Below are 19,955 nucleotides of genomic sequence, written 5' to 3' on the forward strand. Positions count from 1 at the left end.
AATAATAATAATAATAAAAAAAATATCATCGGAGCGGCCGAACTGGGGTAGCATCCAGGCTAAAGGCAAGCCGGGGCGTCAGGAAGAGCTCCGCGCCTGCAAAGACCCCCTTAGGGGGCCAGGGGGAGAATGCGCGAGCACCACCCCTCCCCCTCCCCCTCCCCCTCCCCCTCCCCCTCCCCCGCTCCCGCTCCCGCTCCGTCGCATCTCCAGTAAACAAAACGCGGCGGGGGGAGCCCGGCTGGGCCGGCCGCCTTTAACCTTACCTGCGCCCCGCGGAACGCGCCCCGTCCAATCACCGCGCGGCCCTTCCAGCGAGCTGCCATTTTCAATGCGAAGAGCTGTCCGTCCGGGGCGCCGGGCCAATGGGCAGCCCGGCTGGAGGGTCAGGTGACAGCGCGCTCTCCGGCTCCCCATTGGCTGGCCCAGACGCAGCCCCCCCCCCGGAGTCGGGTCTCCCCGTCCTCCCCCCCGCCGCCCGCTCTGCGCTCCTCTCGGCCCCTCCCTCGGCTGCTTCCCTCTGGGTTAGCCGGGGAGAAGCGCCCGACTCCAGCCAGTGCCAGGACGTCGCTCCGCCGAAGCGGAGGGCGCCCTACGGGAAGGCAGGCGCGGGAAGCGGCGGCGGGGATCCCCCTCCTCGGGGGTTGCGCGGGGCGCCCCTCCTTTGCCCGCGCGGCCGGGGGCATTCCCGTCCTTGGCCCTCCGGGCGAGTGGGTGGGGTTTCCCCCCTCCCCGGCTGGTTTTCTTCCTCCCCGCGTTTCGGCAAGGTCGGGCGCGCGTGTGAATGTGGCAGTGGCGGAGCCGCCGCGCCAGCCCTCCTGCGCGCCCAGCTATTGTGTGGGGCTGATCTCGAGGCGGCGGGAGGTGGGGGGAGCGGAGGAGAAGGACGCTGAGGGGGGCAGCGGAGGCCGGAGGCGGAGAAGGGGGCTCGGAGCGGCCCCGCGTTGCTCGCGGCTCGGAAAGGCGGAGGGGGGCCCCTCCGGCGCCCCAGGAAGGAAGACGCGGGCGAGGAGCGCTGCCGTGGATCGACGTCGCCGCCGCCGCCGCCTGGTCCTCTCCCTCGCGGCCGCCTGAAGGAGGGCGATGGCCATGCTGCTCGACGGCGGGCCCCAGTTCCCCGCCTTGGGGGTCGGGGGCTTCGCGGCCTCTCGCCCCCACCCGCACGACGTGGCCATGGGGCTCAACCACCCTTTCGGCGATTCTTCCTTCAAACTCAGCCCGGCTGCCCACGAACTGGCCGCGGGCCAGGGATCGGCATTTACGCCGCAAGCTTCGGGCTACGCGCACCACCACCACCACCACCCGCACCACCACCACCACCACCCGCCGCCGCCGCCTCACCCGCACGCCGCCGCCAGCCAGGTGCCCTCGCCTTACGTGGCCGCCTTCAACTCCACGCGGGACTTTCTCTTCCGCAACCGCGGCGGGGGCTGCGCCCTGGCCGAGGCGTCCTCGAGCGGCGGCGGTGGCGGGGCCAGCGGGGCCCCCGCCGGCTCCCCGGCCCAGCACGGCCTCTTCGGCAGCAACCCGCCCGGCGGCCTCCCGGACGGGCCCGGCGGCTACCTGCTCTTCCCCGGCTTGCACGAGCAGAACGCGGGCGGCCTGCCTTCCCCGTCGGGCCCCGTGGAGAGCGGGCAGCTGCACCTGGGCTTGCGCGGCGACTTCTTCGGCCGGCCGGACTCCTACCGGGGGGTCTCGAGCCCCAGGGCGGACGCTTACGGCGGCGCGCCTGCCTTCCCCAACTACGGCCCCGTGAACGTGAACGTGAACGTGGGGGGCATGAACGTGGCGGCGGCTGCGGCCCACCACCACCACCACCACCACCCCCACCCCGCCGGCGCCGGCGCCTTCTTCCGCTACCTGCGGCAGCCGGTCAAGCAGGAGCTGGCGTGCAAGTGGCGGGACGCGCCTTCGCAGCCGCCGGGCCCCTCCAGGAACTCCTGCGACCGGCAGTTCAGCACCATGCACGAACTGGTCACCCACGTCACCCTGGAGCACGTCGGCGGGCCCGAGCAGAACAACCACGTGTGCCTCTGGGACGACTGCGCCCGCCAGGGCAAGTCCTTCAAGGCGAAGTACAAGCTGGTCAACCACATCCGCGTCCACACGGGCGAGAAGCCCTTCCCCTGCCCCTTCCCGGGATGCGGGAAAATTTTCGCCCGCTCGGAGAACCTCAAAATCCACAAAAGGACCCACACAGGTAAGGGAGGGGGCCCGCTCCCCCCGGCGGCGGCGGCGGCGGCGGCGGCGGCGGCGCCCTTCATCTCCGCCTGCTAAGCCCGGTTGCGCTTCCCGTGGCCAGGTTTTCTCTCGGGCGGCTCGCTTCGTTTGGGGTCCCGCGGGAAGGGATTGGTTTCGGCGGCGGGTTCAGCCTGCGTGTAAACGCGGCTTGCAGAAGGGAAACGGGGCTGTCGAAGGGGCTTAGAGAGAGAGAGAGACGGCAGTGGAGCTGGGGAGGATGCAAAGGAGTTGGCGGCGGCGTTGGGGGACGGGATCGAAGCGTCGGAGCGGGGAGCGGGATGAGGGGAGAAGAAATGGGGCGGAAAGCAGGCTAAGACCGCAGACGAACGACGGGCTGTGTTTGGGGTTGTTCTTACTCCGTATGCAACGGGGAATCTCTTTTCCCCTTGAATTTCATTTTCCGGCGAGGCGGGTCAATTTCACAGCCTGCTGTAAAACGGCGAGATCTTGTCCGTTTCACGAGAGAGCAAGAAAATTCTTGGTTTTTTAAAATATGTGTGCGGGGGTGTGTTTTTTTGGGGGGCCTCTATTTTTGTTTTCTTCCGTTCTTCCGAAATGAGATTTCCGAGGCTTTCTTTCCTCCTTCTTTCCTTAGCTTTCTCCTTGTTGCTCTCAGCCGCGATCCTCCTCCTGGTGGTGGGGGGCTTAATATGAGTCCGAGGGGGAGGGGGGCATTCACTGGAAGTGTGTGGGTTGCTTTTTAAAAGAGACTTCGCATTGCTCAGACATTCTGCTAAGCAAACCATACAGATGCAAATGGCATCTAATTTTCGCTCACTTCCGCTCTCTCTTTTAATGACTTGATTGGCACATCTTCTAATTAAATCAGTGATACTTTTTGCCCCAGTATTCTTTTTTCTCTCTTCTTCCTTTTTGTTTTGTTTTGTTTTGTTTTGGAGAAAGGGTTCAGTTTTTCTAAAAAGAAAAGTAAAATGCGTAGAAGCAGCAAATAATGTTAGCATTCTGGGATCCTCCACTTCTTACCATTTGCCCTGGATCAGTCCAGAAATAAAAGGCTGCCCCCTATTTCCTTTTCTCTTCATCTGTATTTCATAAATCACTCCAAAGTCAATTTCTTAATCTTTTCTAGGGGTGGCTGGCTGCATGTGATAAACACAGGATTAAAGGCCCAGTGGTCATTGGGACTGTCAACAAGCCCAATTTTAGAAGTTGCACCCCTTTGAGCCCTTCCTCCCTCCTTCCCTCCCACCCTTGTGCAAGCTTGTTCCTGGGAAAAAGCAGAATGGGAAAAATAGAAGCCAAAAATTACTCAGGAGTTGAAGTTTTCTCTAGAGAGAAACGAGAGAAGGGACAAAGTGTGAAAGCCCCTTATTTTTTCTGTCCCCTAAGTCGGCCCACGCACCACCAGCCCTCTGATCTTTTACATTTGTATTCCCATCCATCTGCAGGAGAGAAGCCCTTCAAATGTGAATTTGAAGGCTGTGATCGGCGTTTTGCAAACAGCAGCGACAGAAAGAAACACATGCATGTGCACACTTCTGACAAGCCATATGTTTGCAAAGTCTGCGATAAGTCTTACACCCACCCCAGTTCCTTAAGGAAGCACATGAAGGTAATGTCTGGATCCTGAGTGTTAGTGATCCATATTTGCACAGTGGTGTTTCCATGCTTGATGACGTTATTTTAAAAAATCTTGCGGAATTGTAAAGGCTATCAAACGTGTTCTTGCACAAATAAGTGTGTATGTGTAACTGTGCGCACACACACACACATGCTGTCTTTTTCTCACTCCTAAAGAGAATTCTATTTATGTATGTAAATAGATTATGTAACTATATTTATTTGTTTCATTATTTACACTGTATGACTAGTGTACCAACAACTTACAGAAAGACCACAAAATGGTTCATGTATTTTGATACTGTTATGTGTGTGTGTGTCCAGACAGTTGTTTAATTCTATATATTAAGGTCCTACACATATACGTGCATTTATTTTTTGTTTGTTTATTATTACGGTTATCTATATAATGCCCCCTTCTCCAAGACCAGCACAATTTGGATGTGTGCACATATTCATGCTTCCCAGTGTGCATTGGCCTTCAGAATAAGCATTCACCTCGGAGAAAGGGAAATGAGAGGAACCGCACACACTTTTATCCTATTGTTTTATTTTTAAAATAATGGCCTTCTTATTTTTTGCCTGGCTTGATTCTGGCCAGACAAGGAGCAAGACCTTGCTTCCCCAGTGGCTGTTTGCTTTAAGTTCCTGTTTTATTTCCCCTTTGCTAAAGAGTATTTCATCCCCTGTGCCTGTTCCCTGGTTTCTCCATCTAATCTATAAATGAATTAAAAAGGAGACTTTCTCCAGGAACCCAGGAGAAGAGGTTGGTGGTGGAACAAGCTACATTTCCCCCACATGTATGTAAGCTTCTAAAATATAAATCCCTTTCAAGGTCATTTGCAATACTCCTGGATGTCAAGTCAAGGGTAATACATTCGAATTGTCCTGCAGATTGCCGTGAGTCTTTGTTTCTCTACAGGGCAGGGTGAAAACTTTTCCTCCAGAACCCCTAATCCTTTTGGTTCATTCTCCATTTAATCTTGGGCTCAGTTTGGCATCGAGGGCATCTTTTTTTACTTTCTCTGAGATTGTCAAAAATCTATCAATCTAAGAATTGGTTTAAGTTTGCCCCCTCCACACACACACCCCTCTCCAGCCAAGGGGGAGTGTTTTCGGCTGCTATTTTTATGCTGCTGATCTTTATAATTATTGGCTCTGCTTTTACCCTGCTGGAACTGTCAGTGGCCCAGAGTCACGTATATGGGATGGGCAACCACATCAATTAAATAAATAAACTGTTAGGATCCTCTGATGATTGTCTCTGCCTTCTTTTCAGGTCCATGAAACACAGAGCTCCGAATCGTCCCCTGCAGCCAGTTCAGGCTACGAATCCTCCACACCCCCTGCCCTGGCTGCTGCCCCCAGTAAGGACTCTGCCAAGCCTCCCCCTTCAGCTGTCCAGGCGGCCACCCCCAACCCTGGTCTGCCCCCCAACTTTAACGAATGGTACGTCTGAGGAGGAACCGCTCAGCCACGGCCTGCCAACCGAGCCCCCTCTGATTCCCCGCGACGTCAAAGGACGCCCAGCAATTTCTGTCTGGCCTGCTGCTGGATTTTACAGGACAAAAATTGCCAAAAGGAACGAGAAAAGTGGGGATGTAGGGGAGCAGGCGTCCTGTGGCTTGTCATCCCCCACTCCAGTCTAAGAGCCAGAGGCTGGACTTAACCATGTCTGCTTTTCTCAGGATTAGCTGGTTCTCTTTCTGCATTGAGTGTTTCTTTCATTTTTTTTTTAAATTCTTCTAGTTCATTCTTGAGCTTCATTCTTTTTTCTTCTTGCCTTTTGTAATTGACTTCAGTGGATATTTCACCTTTTGCACCCACCCTCCAACATCTCAACCTGTCCTTCAGTGGGATGTTCAGAAACAAAGTTGGTGTTTTCCCTTGGCCTTAGTTGTGATTGTTAAAAATAGAAGGAAGAAACAGTTTTAAAACTTGCCAAAGTCCTATATTTTCTTTTTCTTTCTTTCTTTCTTTCTTTCTTTCTTTCTTTCTTTCTTTCTTTCTTTCTTTCCCCCTTTCCATTCCTTTCCTTTCCCTCTTTTCCTTTTCCTTCCTGTTGTGAATGTATTTTCTTCTAATGGCAGAAATGGGAAGGGGTGTCATTCAGTATATTTTTTACAATGAGAAAGTCCGATATTAATTTCACCCAGCTCCTGGCAGTTGTAATATAAACAGTTGCCTTTTTGTAATACCTCTTTTGTGTGTAAATACATATCCACAATGCCATATTTATCATTTGTAATTTAATTATTGAGAAAAGTGCCGGGAACTGAACAATATTTATGGGAAAAAAAATCCCATTAAAAAAAAGAAATTTTGTTTTCTAACAAAAAAGAAAAAAAAACACAGACAACAATGTACAGTTTTTTGGTTATATAACTGCTTTAGCATTAAAAGTTTATTGTTTGGGAAAGAATACAGTAGGCCTGATTTTTTGTTTGGAGATTCCCCCCCCCCCTTTCCTTTTTTTTATTGTCTCTCTTGCAGAGGGCAACTTTCATCACTGCAGAAAAGCCCCACATGCCAAACAACCTATAGGAGGCAGGCAGGGAGCCTGAAGTTTTAAAAAAATCCTTCCATTTTGCTCTGAGTGTCTGATTTTGCTCCTTCTTACTTCTAACGGTTGGCTTTTATTTATGTGAAAAGCTGCTGGTGGACAGGAGGCAGGTTCAGTTCTGCTCTTCTCTACCTTCTGCTCTTTCGAAGGAAGGGTCCTTCCTTTCTCTCGGGCAAAACTCCCGGTCAGTTCCTGGATCTAGCTTGCTGGCCTTTTGACTCCACAATTCCCCTAAACCGCTTGGATGCCCTAGACGCCAGAAGGAGGGCAGACACACCCAAGAGCCCATCTCGACAGGCCGGTGAAAAGATCTGAAGGTAAACTTAAAATATTTTTCTGGATGTAGGTGAAAGTCTCTCTGTGTCTCTCCCCCTCTGTGTAGTACATACCATACTCACTTCTGCCTACCCTAAAAATACCCATTTATCTGCCCTGCCCTCCTAAACAAAATGAATCGTCCGCTCCGTTGAGTTTCCTTAATTTTCAGGAGAAGTTATTCTCAACTAGATCCTGGCTTGGAGGGGATTTCTAAGCCCTGGGTGCCATCTCTTTTTAACTTTGGTGGAATATATATATATATAGGCATTGTAAATAATACAAGTTCTTAAGACGTTCTGGAGAGGAAGTTGGTGAAGTTCTCTCCATCAAGATGTTCCCTGCCTGTCCGTGGCTGGGTGCAGCCAAGCGGGGCCGCGTCCAGGATAATCTTCCTGGTTGGTGCCTGTTTTTTCCTAGCTCAGTTATTGGTTTTCGGTTAAACTTATCCTCCGGGTTGGCTGTTTCATGGCGGGGGTGGGGGCTTGAAAAGAGGGCTAAGCTGTACTCTCCGGCTGCTGAGTTGGGAACTGTGATTTCTTCAAAGTCAGGCTGTGAACGGAAAGCGCCCAAACCGGCAGCTCCCGCGAGCTTCCGAGCGACGATTGTCCTTGCACTGTCTTTCCGAGATGAAACAGTTTCGCTAGCTGGGCTGTGTGCGGGGGGACAATCTGGCGGCTGGGGAGAAAGGGCTAAGGAAGATTTTACGGAGCAACTCTCCTCCGCCGGCTCCGGTTTTCGCGGATCCTCGGAGCTGCTCGGCTGCCGTTGGGAGTCGGCTCCCTTCAGCTCAGTGGGGATTACTCCTGAGTAGACCCTCAGCGGTCCGCACCGGGCAGTTCCGTCTGCTTCCGCAAAAAAAGGGGGAAAAAATAGCGGCCGCTTCGCGAGTTTTGTAAAACTCGGCGGGTTTTTTCCCTTTTTCTAACTTACCCGTTGAAAGGAAGGGAAAGGCGCTCCCTGGGACAGGAGGCCGAAAACTCTCCCTGTTCCCCTCCTACAAGGGCCTGGATTTCCCGAGATATAAGGGCTACAAATGCACTCCTCGCCAGAAATCGTGCCGCCCTTCTCGCGAACCCCGCGGCGGCGATGGAGGCGGCTTTGCTGTGCGCTTGAATGCAAGCGGGGGGAAAAAAAGCCTTTAAATCCGACGCGAGTCTCTTATCGCTGGGGGAGAAGGAATCGCTTAATTCGCTGCGAAACTTTTTCAGAAGAATTAAAGGGAAATGCTTGGTACGCTCCGCACTGAGCTACCGGTTCGCAGTAGTCCCTGGTGGGCGTGTTAGTTGGGAAAGAAGGTCCAGGAGGGCGGAAATCAGGAAAACTTCCTGTTGGAGGAAAAAATTCCTATTGTTGGTGGTGGTGTTGGTCCAACGGTCATCCAGATGTTTAGACTGGATTTGGCATTTTTATCCACCTATCAGTCCTTCCCAAGGGCCTGGAATAGGCAGATGTTGTTTGATGCTGTCAAAGGTATTGTTGTAATTATTGTTGTTGTTGTTGTTGTTATTATTGGAGGGGTGGTGGTAGAAATGCTCTGGAAGGTGAGAAACACCCACCCTGCTTGGTTCCCTTTAGCTCTGAGCTATGGTTGTGTTGCTTGCTGGAGTGAGAGTCTGGGGAGACCAGGCCGCCCAGCTCTGGAGAAAATGACTGTTGTTGGGGTTGGGCTGCAGAAATAAAGCTGGTTTTCCTTCCTTCCTTTCTGGGGAGGGCTCATGCCGTCCAGCAGGATGAACTTGTCCCCCAGGGTGAGTCTGTGCCTAGCTTCGGTCTCTATGAGGTCAAGGGCCTTGCCCATTGCAAATGGGGGAGGGGGGAGAAATTGAGCTCTGCTTTCTTTCTCAGGTCCCACATCCACAGCTGAGCACTGGTTTTGTTAGAAGGAACTGAAAGGTTACAGGAGCTGAAAGATATTTTACGTTTGGTGTCATGCTAAACAAGGAAGCAAAACCTCAGCCAGCTGGTCCCGGATGGGTGTGGCTCCTCTTTGCAAGGGGGAGGTTGGAGATGTGGGCTTGTTTAGAAATGAGCTTGGCTGGGAAGGAAAGGAGAGATGAGTGGCAATGCACATTTGAGAGCAGGGCTGGGCTGACTTCACCTTTATGAGGTTCTCTCCAAAGGTGGTTTCCAAATAGGTCCCTTCTTAGAAAATGGGGATGGGGAAACCATGTTAGTCTATGCAACACTGTTAGTTTATGCAGAGTAGACCTTGAACTGGAGTAGGCCCAGTCTCTGGGGCCAATAATATGTCCCCTCAAAGGTCTCCAACTTGATTAGGGCAGGAGCTTTCGTGAATTCTGAAGGTGCTGCCACATGCTCTGTAGACTTCTTAGAAGACACGTTTCCTGGGAAAAAGTAAATCCAGCCAGACTTTGTTGACTGAAGTAAGCTAGGTCCAGATGGAAAAATCCTCAATGCTATTTATTTGTCCCTTTTCCTTAAAAAAAGAAGAAGAAGAATGTTCTTGTTGTTATTTTCCTGCATTAGTTGGGCCTGTCCAAAACAACTCTTGAGGGGGAAATATGAAGTAATCACCCAAGATATTTTTAAAGTTGCCACCTTAACCAGCTCAGGAAGGAGCTGCGCCCTTGGAACAAGGAAAACACAAATGCTTGGCATTTTCACTATATAAGTTTGGCTATGGAATTTTGGTTTGGTAGCAACCAACTTTTAACTGAAACCTTGATATTTTATTTATTTTCTATCCCACCTTTGTTATTTTTATAAATAACTCAAGGCGGCAAATATACCTAACAGTCCTTCCTCCTCCTATTTTCCCCACAACAACAACCCTGTGAGGTGGGTTGGGCTGAGAGAGAGGGACTGGCCCAAGGTCACCCAGCCGGCTTTCATGCCTAAGGTGGGACTAGAACTCACTGTCTCCCGGTTTGTGGCCCGGTACCTTAACCGCTAGACCAAACTGGCTCTCTCATGCCTTAAATGTGCTCTTGAGCTTTACACCTTTTGCATTGCAAGGAAATAACAGACATCCAACTCTCCCATAGTTCTGGGTGATTCCACTCTCTGATCTTGCAGTTTCCGAGCTTGGCTGGATGCCATTAGATATTGGATTTATTTATTTTATTTTATTTTATTTATTTTCTATCCCGCCTTTATTATTTTTATAAATAACTGAAGGCAGCGAATATACCTAACACTCCTTCCTCCTCCTATTTTCCCCACAACAACAACCCTGTGAGGTGAGTTGGGCTGAGAGAGGGTGATTGGCCCAGGGTCACCCAGCCGGCTTTCATGCCTAAGGCGGGACTAGAACTCACTGTCTCCCGGTTTCTGGCCCATTGCCTGAACCACTAGACCAAACTGGCTTCCTTATAATATGCTTGGACTGTGCTTGAATCTGGTCCCCAACCTAATCTCTGGGGTCAATAATATGTCCCCAGCATGTTCTTTGGTGCCTGCTAAGCTCCATGTACCACCTAATATTATACGTATTTTAATATTTTTAATGTTACAAAATATGAATGGGAACCTAACAAGGTACAAAACCAAGCTCCTGTCTCATCTGACAAGACTTCTGGACTATATATATATATATGGTCCAAGCTACAATGATGATATGCATGTCATGATGTCACTGTGCCAACAGCCCAAATGATGCAATTTACACAATATGCATAGTTTGCATCAGTTGTGCCATTATGTCACGACACACATGAGGTCACTTTCCATCTTTGCCCCCTTGTGGGTGCCCATGCTCGTGGCATTCTTGGAAAATTGGAGGAAGGGGGCTACCCCGTTACATGGTGTTTTGCGATTGGCTGCTTCTACTGTGGCTACCATTTTGTGAGAGTGCCCACAACATTCTCTCAACATTCCAAATGTGCAGACTGAGTGGCCCTAAAGATTGGGAAGGCCTGTTCTAGAACTAAAACATGGTTGTGGAGTCCTCATTTCCTGATCTTTGCAAGCTTGTTTTAATAGAAAAGGTCAAAGAGAATATCTGCACAATCCTTAATGCATAAAGTAGCCAACTTACAGAATTGTACAAAGATTTTGCTAGGAAGCCATATTTCTGGGCTGCTTGTTTAGACTGATGATTCTCAGAAATGAGTTGTACGTAGGTGAGCATAGAATTTCCCGTTAAAACCAATAGGATTTGAACTTACATCTTTTTGATAGAATCTTCTGTCATGTATAAGGAGCCTCTGCTTTGCCATTAATGCATCCTCATCCTCATCCCTATTACTGCATGTCCTGCTCTGGACATTATATTTTAAGTATATGTTCATAGAACAATGAAAGTGGGATAAGAATGAACTGGGAAGCCTTTTGAAATGCAAATCTCTGTTGGAATTAACAGATATAGCTTCCCCTTATGTGTATTTACTTAGGCAAGTAAATGTGAAAAAGAGATTGTAGGAGGTGAACTATGCTCGTCTATGGTGGCCAAAAATCTAACGTGGTAGCTCCTTTTCTGAGGAATACATTTCATTCAAAGGCAGGAGTTTTGAGAGGGGCAGCCTTTTTAATGAGCTTCTGCCTTTGAATAAAATGTCTGAATCCCAAAAAGTGCCACTAGATTCCTTCTGATTTTGTGTGAGAAGAATGGTAGCCATAATTTCAGTTGGTCTCAAGCTGTAGGGCGGGTCCCTGAAAAAGAGAGCCTCCTTAATTAGCTAGTGATAGGGTAACTTCTGGGACAACATCTCTGCATTTCCGGTGATGGGAAGCAGAAAGGTTTTGTTTATGCAAGATTTTTCTCTCAAATTTCCCATTTCCTCCCTCCCTTCCTCTCAAGCAGCTGCAACGGCCCAAGGGCAGTGATGGACACTAAGAAACGGGTACTGGGATTGTCCCTCCTTCCTTGCCTTGAATTGCAAATGGAAAGCTATGGCAGAATATGTCCCTGGAAGGCCTCAGGCTGGCCATCTCTGTGTAGTCAACCAGGCAGACTTGGTGGCAGCTAACAAACTAATTAACTAACAAAGGAATCTTATGAAAACCCCAGTCAGTTTTGTTTGTCCCTTTTTGGCTGAGAGAGAGGGGGATCAGCTCAGCTGAGGCTGACAAACCACCAGGCCTGAGTTCACACCTTGTGCAGTGCTAACATGGAACAAGACGCAGCACAGCTTTTGGCAACGTGTGAAGCCTTCTCATGTGCGTGGACTTCAATCTGACTTCTGTGATCCTAGTCTAGCCCCCTGATGATTATACCTTACAGCTCAGGAGTAAGTCTCCTTCTCCCTTCTCCCTTCTCTACCACCACCATGCAGAATGTAGCCGGATAATCCAAGTTTATTTATTATTAGCGAAAAGGAAGCTTTTGTGTGATTCCAGAAATGGAAGTAAAGCCTCTCTAATGACATAGAGACATATAGAAAGGAAATTTCATCACGAAAATTGGGTGTTACTGGCCACATTTAGCTGTGATTAAATTCAGATTGAGCTTAAAGCAAAGCCAGATCCATTCATAGAAGGTGTATCTCCAATAGGCTGTTTTAGCCACGTTTACTCATGAGGATAGCTTAAATTCCATCACTTTCAAGTAAGTGGATTGAGGCTTTCCTCCTGAATTTTTTTCACTCCCCCCCCCCATGAAGTAGATTTTTTGGCTGTTGTTTTGGCCTCCTTCTCTCATTCTAACCATCTGGACTTTAAATTCCTGGGTCACCAACTGAGTAGCCGAGAGGGGGGCGGGAAAAGGTTGGCTGGTTTCGCATTTTTTACAGCAACAGGACGAACAGGCGTGAGCAGCTCAAGCTATTCAGAGCATGGCAAGAAACTTTATCCTCTGCTAATCTCCCCCTTAAAAGTCTGTGGAAGGCAATGCTGTGTGTGTGTATGGCTGGAAATTGGTTGCAGAAATCTGGGAATCTTTTCTCTGGCCCTTTCCATTCACATTGGTCAGGATGGGTTTGCCTTGTTATTCTTCTCCAAATCTCTTTTGGAGAAGAATGTATTTTGGATTCTGGGAAGACAGCTTATTTACAGACAGACCAAGTTGCCTCTTTCCTGCACTCAACAGGAGAGGAATCTGGCAGGGCCCGAAGAGGGAACTGGCTCCTGTTAGCCTACCCGCCTGCCCCCCTTTGTCCAATCTGCAGTTTCAGGCTGCTTAAATCACTGATGCTCACCAGTGTAGAACCCCAACTGCAGAGCAAAGGAAGTCCTCTCTTCTTGAAGTTCCAGCAAGCTTTCAAAGCCACCAGGTTGGAGAAGGCATTGTTAAGAAGGCTTCCTGAGGTAGGGAGAGAATGCTAAGGGCTCCGTCCCCTTTCAATCCTGCTTTAAAGGCTCACTTTGCTTGTTTTGAATTGGTCTCTAAGCCGGTATCTGAGTGGGTTGCCAGGTTTTGCAAAATCTCCAGCCAACTGGTGTGTAGGGGGGGAGGGTTTGGGGGATATCCCATAGTGGGCAGTACGGCCCAAAGGGAATCCTTTCTCCTTGCCTGTGCATGGTCTCCAGAGCAGCTGCGTCTGAGCCTTGGCAGTGAGCCAGGAGGAAGCAGCAGGAAACCGGCTGATCAGAGACACTGTGAGAAGAGGATTGGGTGAAGTGGGACCTTCTGGATTTATTTTGCAGAGCCCGGGGCAGGGGGGATTAATTGGACCAGGAACTGAGGTTCAGCTGAGACTCTGAAGCAGGCAAAGTAATTCTGGGAAGAGAACAATTGGCTGGGATGTAGTTTGGAGTTAAGAAACAGGCACAAGGCCAACTTTCTGTTGGCTTCATGCTGAATGCCTGAAGCATTTACGGTAGATGCCTGGCTGGGATGAAGGATGTCAGTTTTTCTCGGAGAAGACCCTACCTGGTAGAAATCTTCTCCTTCTGCAATCAGGGCGTGGGAACCCTATTCAGGTTAGCGCCTAGTAATTATCTGGGTGAACTTGGCTTGTCACAAGTTGGATCTATTGAACTGTTTTTGGAGGGCTGGGCTCAGGCGTGTCCACAGGGTATGGTCAAAAAACATTGAGATAGCATCCATGATGGTGTGGTAGAAGTGCAATCACACGGTGGTGGCCAATATCGTGGCTTTTTTGACCATACCCTGCAGGCACCCCGGGCTGGGCTTTATTTCAGAAGGCATTGGGCAGAATGAAACCTCTCCCTTGTTTCTTCCTAGCACTGGTAGGGCTGCATTCATACATTATGCTAGCCCGGAAGGGCATCTGGTTAGGCCTCAGAGTTTTATGCCTGCCCTCCAAAAGGTTTAGCTCCCAGAAACTTCCAAAAATTCTTATCAAATTGTAACTTTTAGGATGACAAAAGAGGAAGATGATTAAATACATGGCTAGGAAATGCACATATTAATTGCCTTTATTTTAATTAAGGGTAAAGGAAATGAAGTAAAATTGAATTCTGGTGTAACACACTATTTTTTGAAATACCAGCCCTTACCCACCACTCAGAGGCTAAATCTGATCTTCAGCTTGGAGGAAGTTGGGTACCATGGTACTTAGTGATGGTTTGTTTAACTGTGGTTTATTTAATCATATAATTGTTGATTGGGTTCACAGAATATGCTGGAAGTAAACAAATTCCACCTTGGCTTTGAATGGCATGTGAATCAGCTGATCACTTTTATTTCAGACTCTACAGAGGCAATGCAATTTTTTAAAAAATTAGTCTTGGACTGCCCATGATGAGGTGTACTGCTGGTGGAGGGAAAATTGTCATCTCTCAGTGAAAGGAGAGTGGAGAATCAATTGCAGAGAAGTTGCTAAAGCAGCATTTCTTAAGCTTAGCAACTTCCAGATGTGTGGACTTTAAATCCCAGAATTCCACAGCCAGCTTGGCCATTGCTGAGAATTCTTGGGGTTGAAGCCCACACATCTGGAAGTTGGGGAAAAAATGGGCTAAAGATATGTGAGAATTATGTTGCAATATATGGAGTTTGGCAAGATCTCTGTTTAGGGTCAAAGTCTGTTCCGTGGCTGTCATGAAGAAGCTTCTGGACGAAATGTGTGGGCTTGTGTTCACACAGCATGAACGAGGAGCCTAGTTTCTGGGGCTGAATAATGCATTGCTCCCTAAACTAACCAAATGGGCTGAGCCTTGGCCAGCTGTGCTAACTCACAAAACCTAACCTCAACCTTTTGGTATGATAGCATTTGCTAGAGCTTGACTGCTTGAGCATGTTGTCTGAACACTGCCGTTGTGTAACGCCCAGTTTGTTTACCTCATGCCAGCGAGATGTATATTTTATGGAACTGAGCATGCGCTAGCTTTTCTGGGATGAGGAATGATAGGGAGAGTGCCATGAGGAGATGAGCCTTGTTTGGACATAGTAGTAAGGCATTGTTCAACCATGACATGTTGACTCAATCAAGCTCTTGCAAACCTAGGCAGCTGGGTTTGCTCAACAGGGTAGGCACAATGGTGGTTGGCTAGTTGGTGGTTCAGTGTCTTCTGGGAAGCCACATTTGGTAATGGCTCTTCAAGGCTAGAGACAAAGTGCCGTTTTGTAGGAAGGAGGCTGCTGAATGCAGCAATTCTGTTCTGAGTGGAGATTGATGGGCTTTCCTTGAGATTCTGCAAATCCTAGGTATCTCAGGGCTGCAAGACCTGACCTGCACAACTAGAAGGAACAAAGAGATATAGACAACTCTCTTGGCTGTTCCCCAGTTGGAGTTTTGTGGCCAAGATTTGGGAGCCAGTTTTATCTTCTGGATCTCTGTGTGGGGACATTATATGTTTTAAGGTTGTGTGAAATTTCTAATACCATACAGATTTCCTTCTCCGTTGCCCTCTTCTACCAATATATTGGTGTTCAACTCCTAGGACCCTCATCCAGCAGGAACATTCATGCTTTAGTGGTCTGCTTCCTGCAACATGCCAAGCCCTCACTGTGTTTTGTTTGCTTTTGGCTCAGCCTGGAATAAACCTTCACTTGTTTTAGGGCAGTAAACTGTTGGGAAGCAGGGTTTGATGTTAGTTTACTGATTGTAATTGGGATTCAGTGTGTGTGAACACAGATTTATGATCTCTTTAGGTTTCCTGGCCTGTTTCTGAAGCTTGTTTTCTGCCTGGCTCAGACCCCTAATCAATTCACAGTGGTACGAGATGCAACTAAAATAAGAGAAAATAAATGAGGAATTTGGCCTCCAAACATTATAATCTGGCCTGTAAGTCTGATCTGCTAAACAAACAGAGTTTAAGTACACTGTGGTTTGTTGTAATATGTGAATCCAACTGTTGTGGCTTTTTCACAAACCAAAAGTATCAAACCATGGCTTAATGCGATAGTTAAACTCAGCCAGTATCCTTCCCTATCCTAGGTTACAGAGCTAATGGAGTATCTCTGTTAGGGACTTGCATTTGGGTTTTGTCTGTAAGACTGTAGTTCAGAATCCCATAAAGAAATACTTCAATGCATCATCTATAATAGCAGTTTTGATCCTCATGTGTGAATTGGCAGTGTTGACCTGAATTGATAAAATGGCAATTGGCCAGAAAATGACATTTCTTCTGTGTTTGGAATCATGGATTTCATAACCCCCCCCCCCCCCCCGACAGATTCCAAGATGGAATCTTGGAATCTACATTTTATACTTGTGGGGGATCACTTTTTGGTTTGAAATTTGAAATTTTGCTTTCGACTTGGCAGTGATTTGATTCAGGAGTCTTGGGGGGGGGGGTGCTGCCAGAGGAACTGAGGGTTCCTGTGGCCTTGAAGTAACTTGAGATGCCCTAGGTACCAACTTCAAAGTTGGCTTAGTTTCTTGAGGTTTGATTTTATTGGAATAATGTGAATTGTGGGTATACCGAGAGATAAAGAAGCTGCTGGAAAAAAATATGGGTTGAGACAGGTATGGAATTCTACTACGATATGGAAGAATCATCTCAGTTCCAAAAATTTGGGGGAAACTACGCAAGGTGATTTTTTTATTGTGTTGTTTTCATTTTTTTCCTGTGAATTAAGCATCGTTTTCTTTCTTGCATGAAGTTATAAGCCTAACGATCATTTTAAAGAAGAGCCACATCTTCCAAGTTGAGAAGAGGGTTGATAAATGAATTATTTTCTCTGTGTCTTCCTCATTGTTTGAGGCAAGAGTGACTCTGGAGTAAATAAAACAATCAAGGGGGAATCTTGTGGACTTTAATCACCAAGCAGCCCTTGTTGGCGAAGACGCGTTTTGGTTAAGCTCTGTACCCATATGGTCGTGCAAAACCTCTGCAGAAAGACCTCCGCTTTGTGTGAGTAGAAATTATATTAACTTTCTTTATTTAAATTATTTGGAGGGCTTTTAAAAATCTGGTAATTTTTTGTTATTAAACTTGGCTGTTCTTTCCCATAAAAACACAGGAACACACGCACTCCACGTAGGCTCCGGCACTTGGCTAAACAAATTGTGCTCCATTCAGAGCGAGCGGCATAATGAAGAGGCGCCCAAGAAAATACGACATTTCATAAACACCATTATTAGAGCAAACATGAAATTTTATGAAGAGCGTTATTAATATTTAAACATGCAAAATGAAACTGTCACTAAATGCCTGCTTTTCATTATCTTCCAGTGAACATTTTCATTCCCAGGAATTTAATAGCTACTGGCAGAAGGCGGTTAACTTACTTATTTATTCATTTTTCTAAACAGAAAGAACTCTGAGAAACATGAATTGGTTGAGAGGTTGAACTTGGTGATGATAACTTTTCCACTGGGTTTTTGCCCCCCTACCTGGTTCAATAGCCTTCCAGACCACACTCTGACATGGCCATCAGTCTAAAAGGTGAGCAGAAAAGGAACAGGTGTTGATATCTTACAGGTTGTTCCTGTAAGAATAACTGCATGGCCCAGCAGCACTGACAGAGGCAGATGTAGGCAAGGAAAAAACAAGAAAGTTACAGGAAATAAAAGAACCAAATCAGAGGGTTCAGTCTTTGCTTTAACTCATGGTTTTTTGGCCGTATTATCTTGAACAAACCACAATTGCCTGGAGCTGCACCCTCCGCTAAGACCTCAACTATATTTTACCAATGACAGTACCTGGTTTCGCTAATCACTCAGACCCCACGGACCTGGCACAGTGTGTAAACACACTCGGTATGCATATTGGATGGCCATGTGCTAGCCTGGCCTGGATGTCCCAGTGCACAGATTTTGTCCAAGTTCCTTTTTGGGAGTAACAAGGGAGTCAAAGCCAGGACTGGCGGCATCTTCTTCAGGATCCATTATCCTGAATTGTTCTCGAAGAGCTTTAGGCTTTTGGGAGAGGAGTGCAGCTTGTTCTGTCTTCAAAGTGTTGATGGATGTCAATGTCTTGCTCGTTGTAACATTTGAAGAACCTTCAGATCTACTCAGTAAAGTGGGTGGTTTGGCACTGCTCTTGTCTGGTTTAATAGTACTGTCAAACAAAGATGAGAAGCATCTCTGTGAGGTTTCCATGCAAGCTCTGGTTCACCTTGGGTCACTGATATATTAAGTACAAGATCGGCTTGTGATATTAGCCATTCTAATTGGCTCATTGTGGAACTGTCATGTCATCTCTCATTGACAGTCCAGGTCCTCACATTTGATGCTTGCCAAGAAGCCCTTCAAACCACTGACCCATATCCAAGGGAAAGCTTATCTGATTCAACACTCATTATCAGGACCTTGGAGAGCTCTTAAGGATGATGTTTTGAATTGTTTTGCATGGTGCATGATAAATGTTGAGTTTGAACATCATGCATGGCTGTGATCAACTTAATCCTACTCTGTTCTAGTCATCCAATTTTCTAAGTTCATATAGCACATTGAACCATCAGCCAAACACATGGGTTGAGCTCATATATATGTGTAATGGTATGCAGGGCCACAACTGGAGGGGGGAAGTGGGGCATGAGCCCTGGGTGCTGTGCTGGGGGGGCGTGCCTGAGCACTGGGGGGGGGTGCCAAAATGGGCATGGAATCCATCTTTGCCCTGGGTGACACAGACCCTAGTTGCAGCCCTGATGGTATGTGGGAGTGACCTTGGGAGACTGGGCAAAGAGATGCAGCCCAGGGAATGGTCAGATAAGAGACAGTATTGCCCACAGCTAGATAGTGGGCAGGGCAAGAGGCTCAGAAGGGATCTTCCCTAGTTTCTTAAGCTGTAAAGGAGGTAGGGGTGGGGGGAGACTTTCAGGATTGATGTTGGCCTTGCAGGGCAAACCAGATAGAAAACATGACCAGATGGGCTAATTCTACTTTATAGCTACATTGACAGAATCCTGCAAGTCTGCAAGCACATTTCTCCTCTCCCCCCACCCCCCGTCTCCTTTACAGCCTGAGAAACTCGGGAGGGTCCCTTCTGAGCCTCTTGCCCTGCCCACTATCCAAGGCTATGCTGTCTCTTATCTGACTGTTCTTTTGGCTGTGTCTCTTTGCCCAGTCTCCCAAAGTCATTCCCACATACCATCACAATATGCAAGGCTAAAATGTCATTGGCTAGTTTGTCATTCAGTAGCCCAGGAATTGAACATAGATTGGTTCACCTAACATATTAAATCATGGATTGTTTATCTCTAGTTGGCTAGATTCATACTACCTGCTAAAACATAACTTTGGTTTAGAAACTATGATTAGTTAGGCTCACACAATGAGCTTAGCTAAAACCACTATATGGGACTCCAGCTTATAAGATGCTGGGGTCCAACACCGAAAGAGAGACCATAGATGTTGAACTTCCCCATTGGCTTTGGGATTGTTATGACTACAATGACCACTTTGGCAATTAGGACATGGTCTGTCTAGACCTTTGGTCCATCCAAGAGAGCCTCTTCTTATGTTCTTACAGTCAAAACAATTCCTCAAAAGATTTGAAAAGACTTCTCCAACACCAAAGAAGAAAAGGCTGGTTGAAAGAGAGCCATAAAATCAGACCTCCCCTTCCTAGAATGAAGTTTGATTTGATTCAGTGGTGGGATAAAGCACCACAAGTGGTCTGAATTACCCAAAGAACATGAAACAAAAATAGTGTCTGTATCTGGAGAAGTTTCTCTCATGGCCTGTCTCCTTCTCAGTCATCATGTTTGTGCCTCATTCGCAGGCTCAAAATGATCAGATAACTCAGCAGGAATATGGGATGGGGAATGCAAAGGGAACAGACACCACATTTGTTCTAAGCTTATCATTTTCTCTCCAGATTTCTCTCCCACCCGATGCTACCAAGAGGATAAATGCTGGATTAATTTTGTGACTCAAACTTTGCTTCTCTTTGCAAAATATGTGGAGCCAGGAAGATTTTCTGTCAACCAAGTCCTATGTAGGGCATTTGTCCCCAAGTTCAAAGCGACATTACCCCCTCCCAACTCCCCTTCGCTCACAAC

At 47.8% G+C, this 19,955-nt stretch overlaps 1 protein-coding gene across 1 annotated transcript; it reads left to right on the forward strand.

Moving 5' to 3' along the window:
* Positions 1 to 1,083: 1,083 nt before the first annotated feature.
* On the forward strand, positions 1,084 to 5,555 carry ZIC3 (Zic family member 3). The gene is made up of 3 exons (XM_063313460.1): positions 1,084 to 2,200; positions 3,651 to 3,814; positions 5,102 to 5,555. The coding sequence occupies exons 1-3, from the start codon at positions 1,084 to 1,086 to the stop codon at positions 5,279 to 5,281; spliced, it is 1,461 nt and encodes a 486-aa protein (XP_063169530.1). The 3' UTR covers positions 5,282 to 5,555.
* Positions 5,556 to 19,955: the final 14,400 nt, after the last annotated feature.

Source organism: Candoia aspera, chromosome 12 (assembly GCF_035149785.1).
Source record: "Candoia aspera isolate rCanAsp1 chromosome 12, rCanAsp1.hap2, whole genome shotgun sequence".
Lineage (NCBI taxonomy): Eukaryota > Metazoa > Chordata > Lepidosauria > Squamata > Boidae > Candoia > Candoia aspera.

Coding starts and splice junctions, on each gene's coding strand:
- ZIC3 (XM_063313460.1), top strand. CDS start 1,084: ATGGCCATGCTGCTCGACGGCGGGCCCCAGTTCCCCGCCTTGGGGGTC. Junction 2,201..3,650: donor CCACAAAAGGACCCACACAG/GTAAGGGAGGGG, acceptor ATCCATCTGCAG/GAGAGAAGCCCTTCAAATGT. Junction 3,815..5,101: donor CCTTAAGGAAGCACATGAAG/GTAATGTCTGGA, acceptor CCTTCTTTTCAG/GTCCATGAAACACAGAGCTC.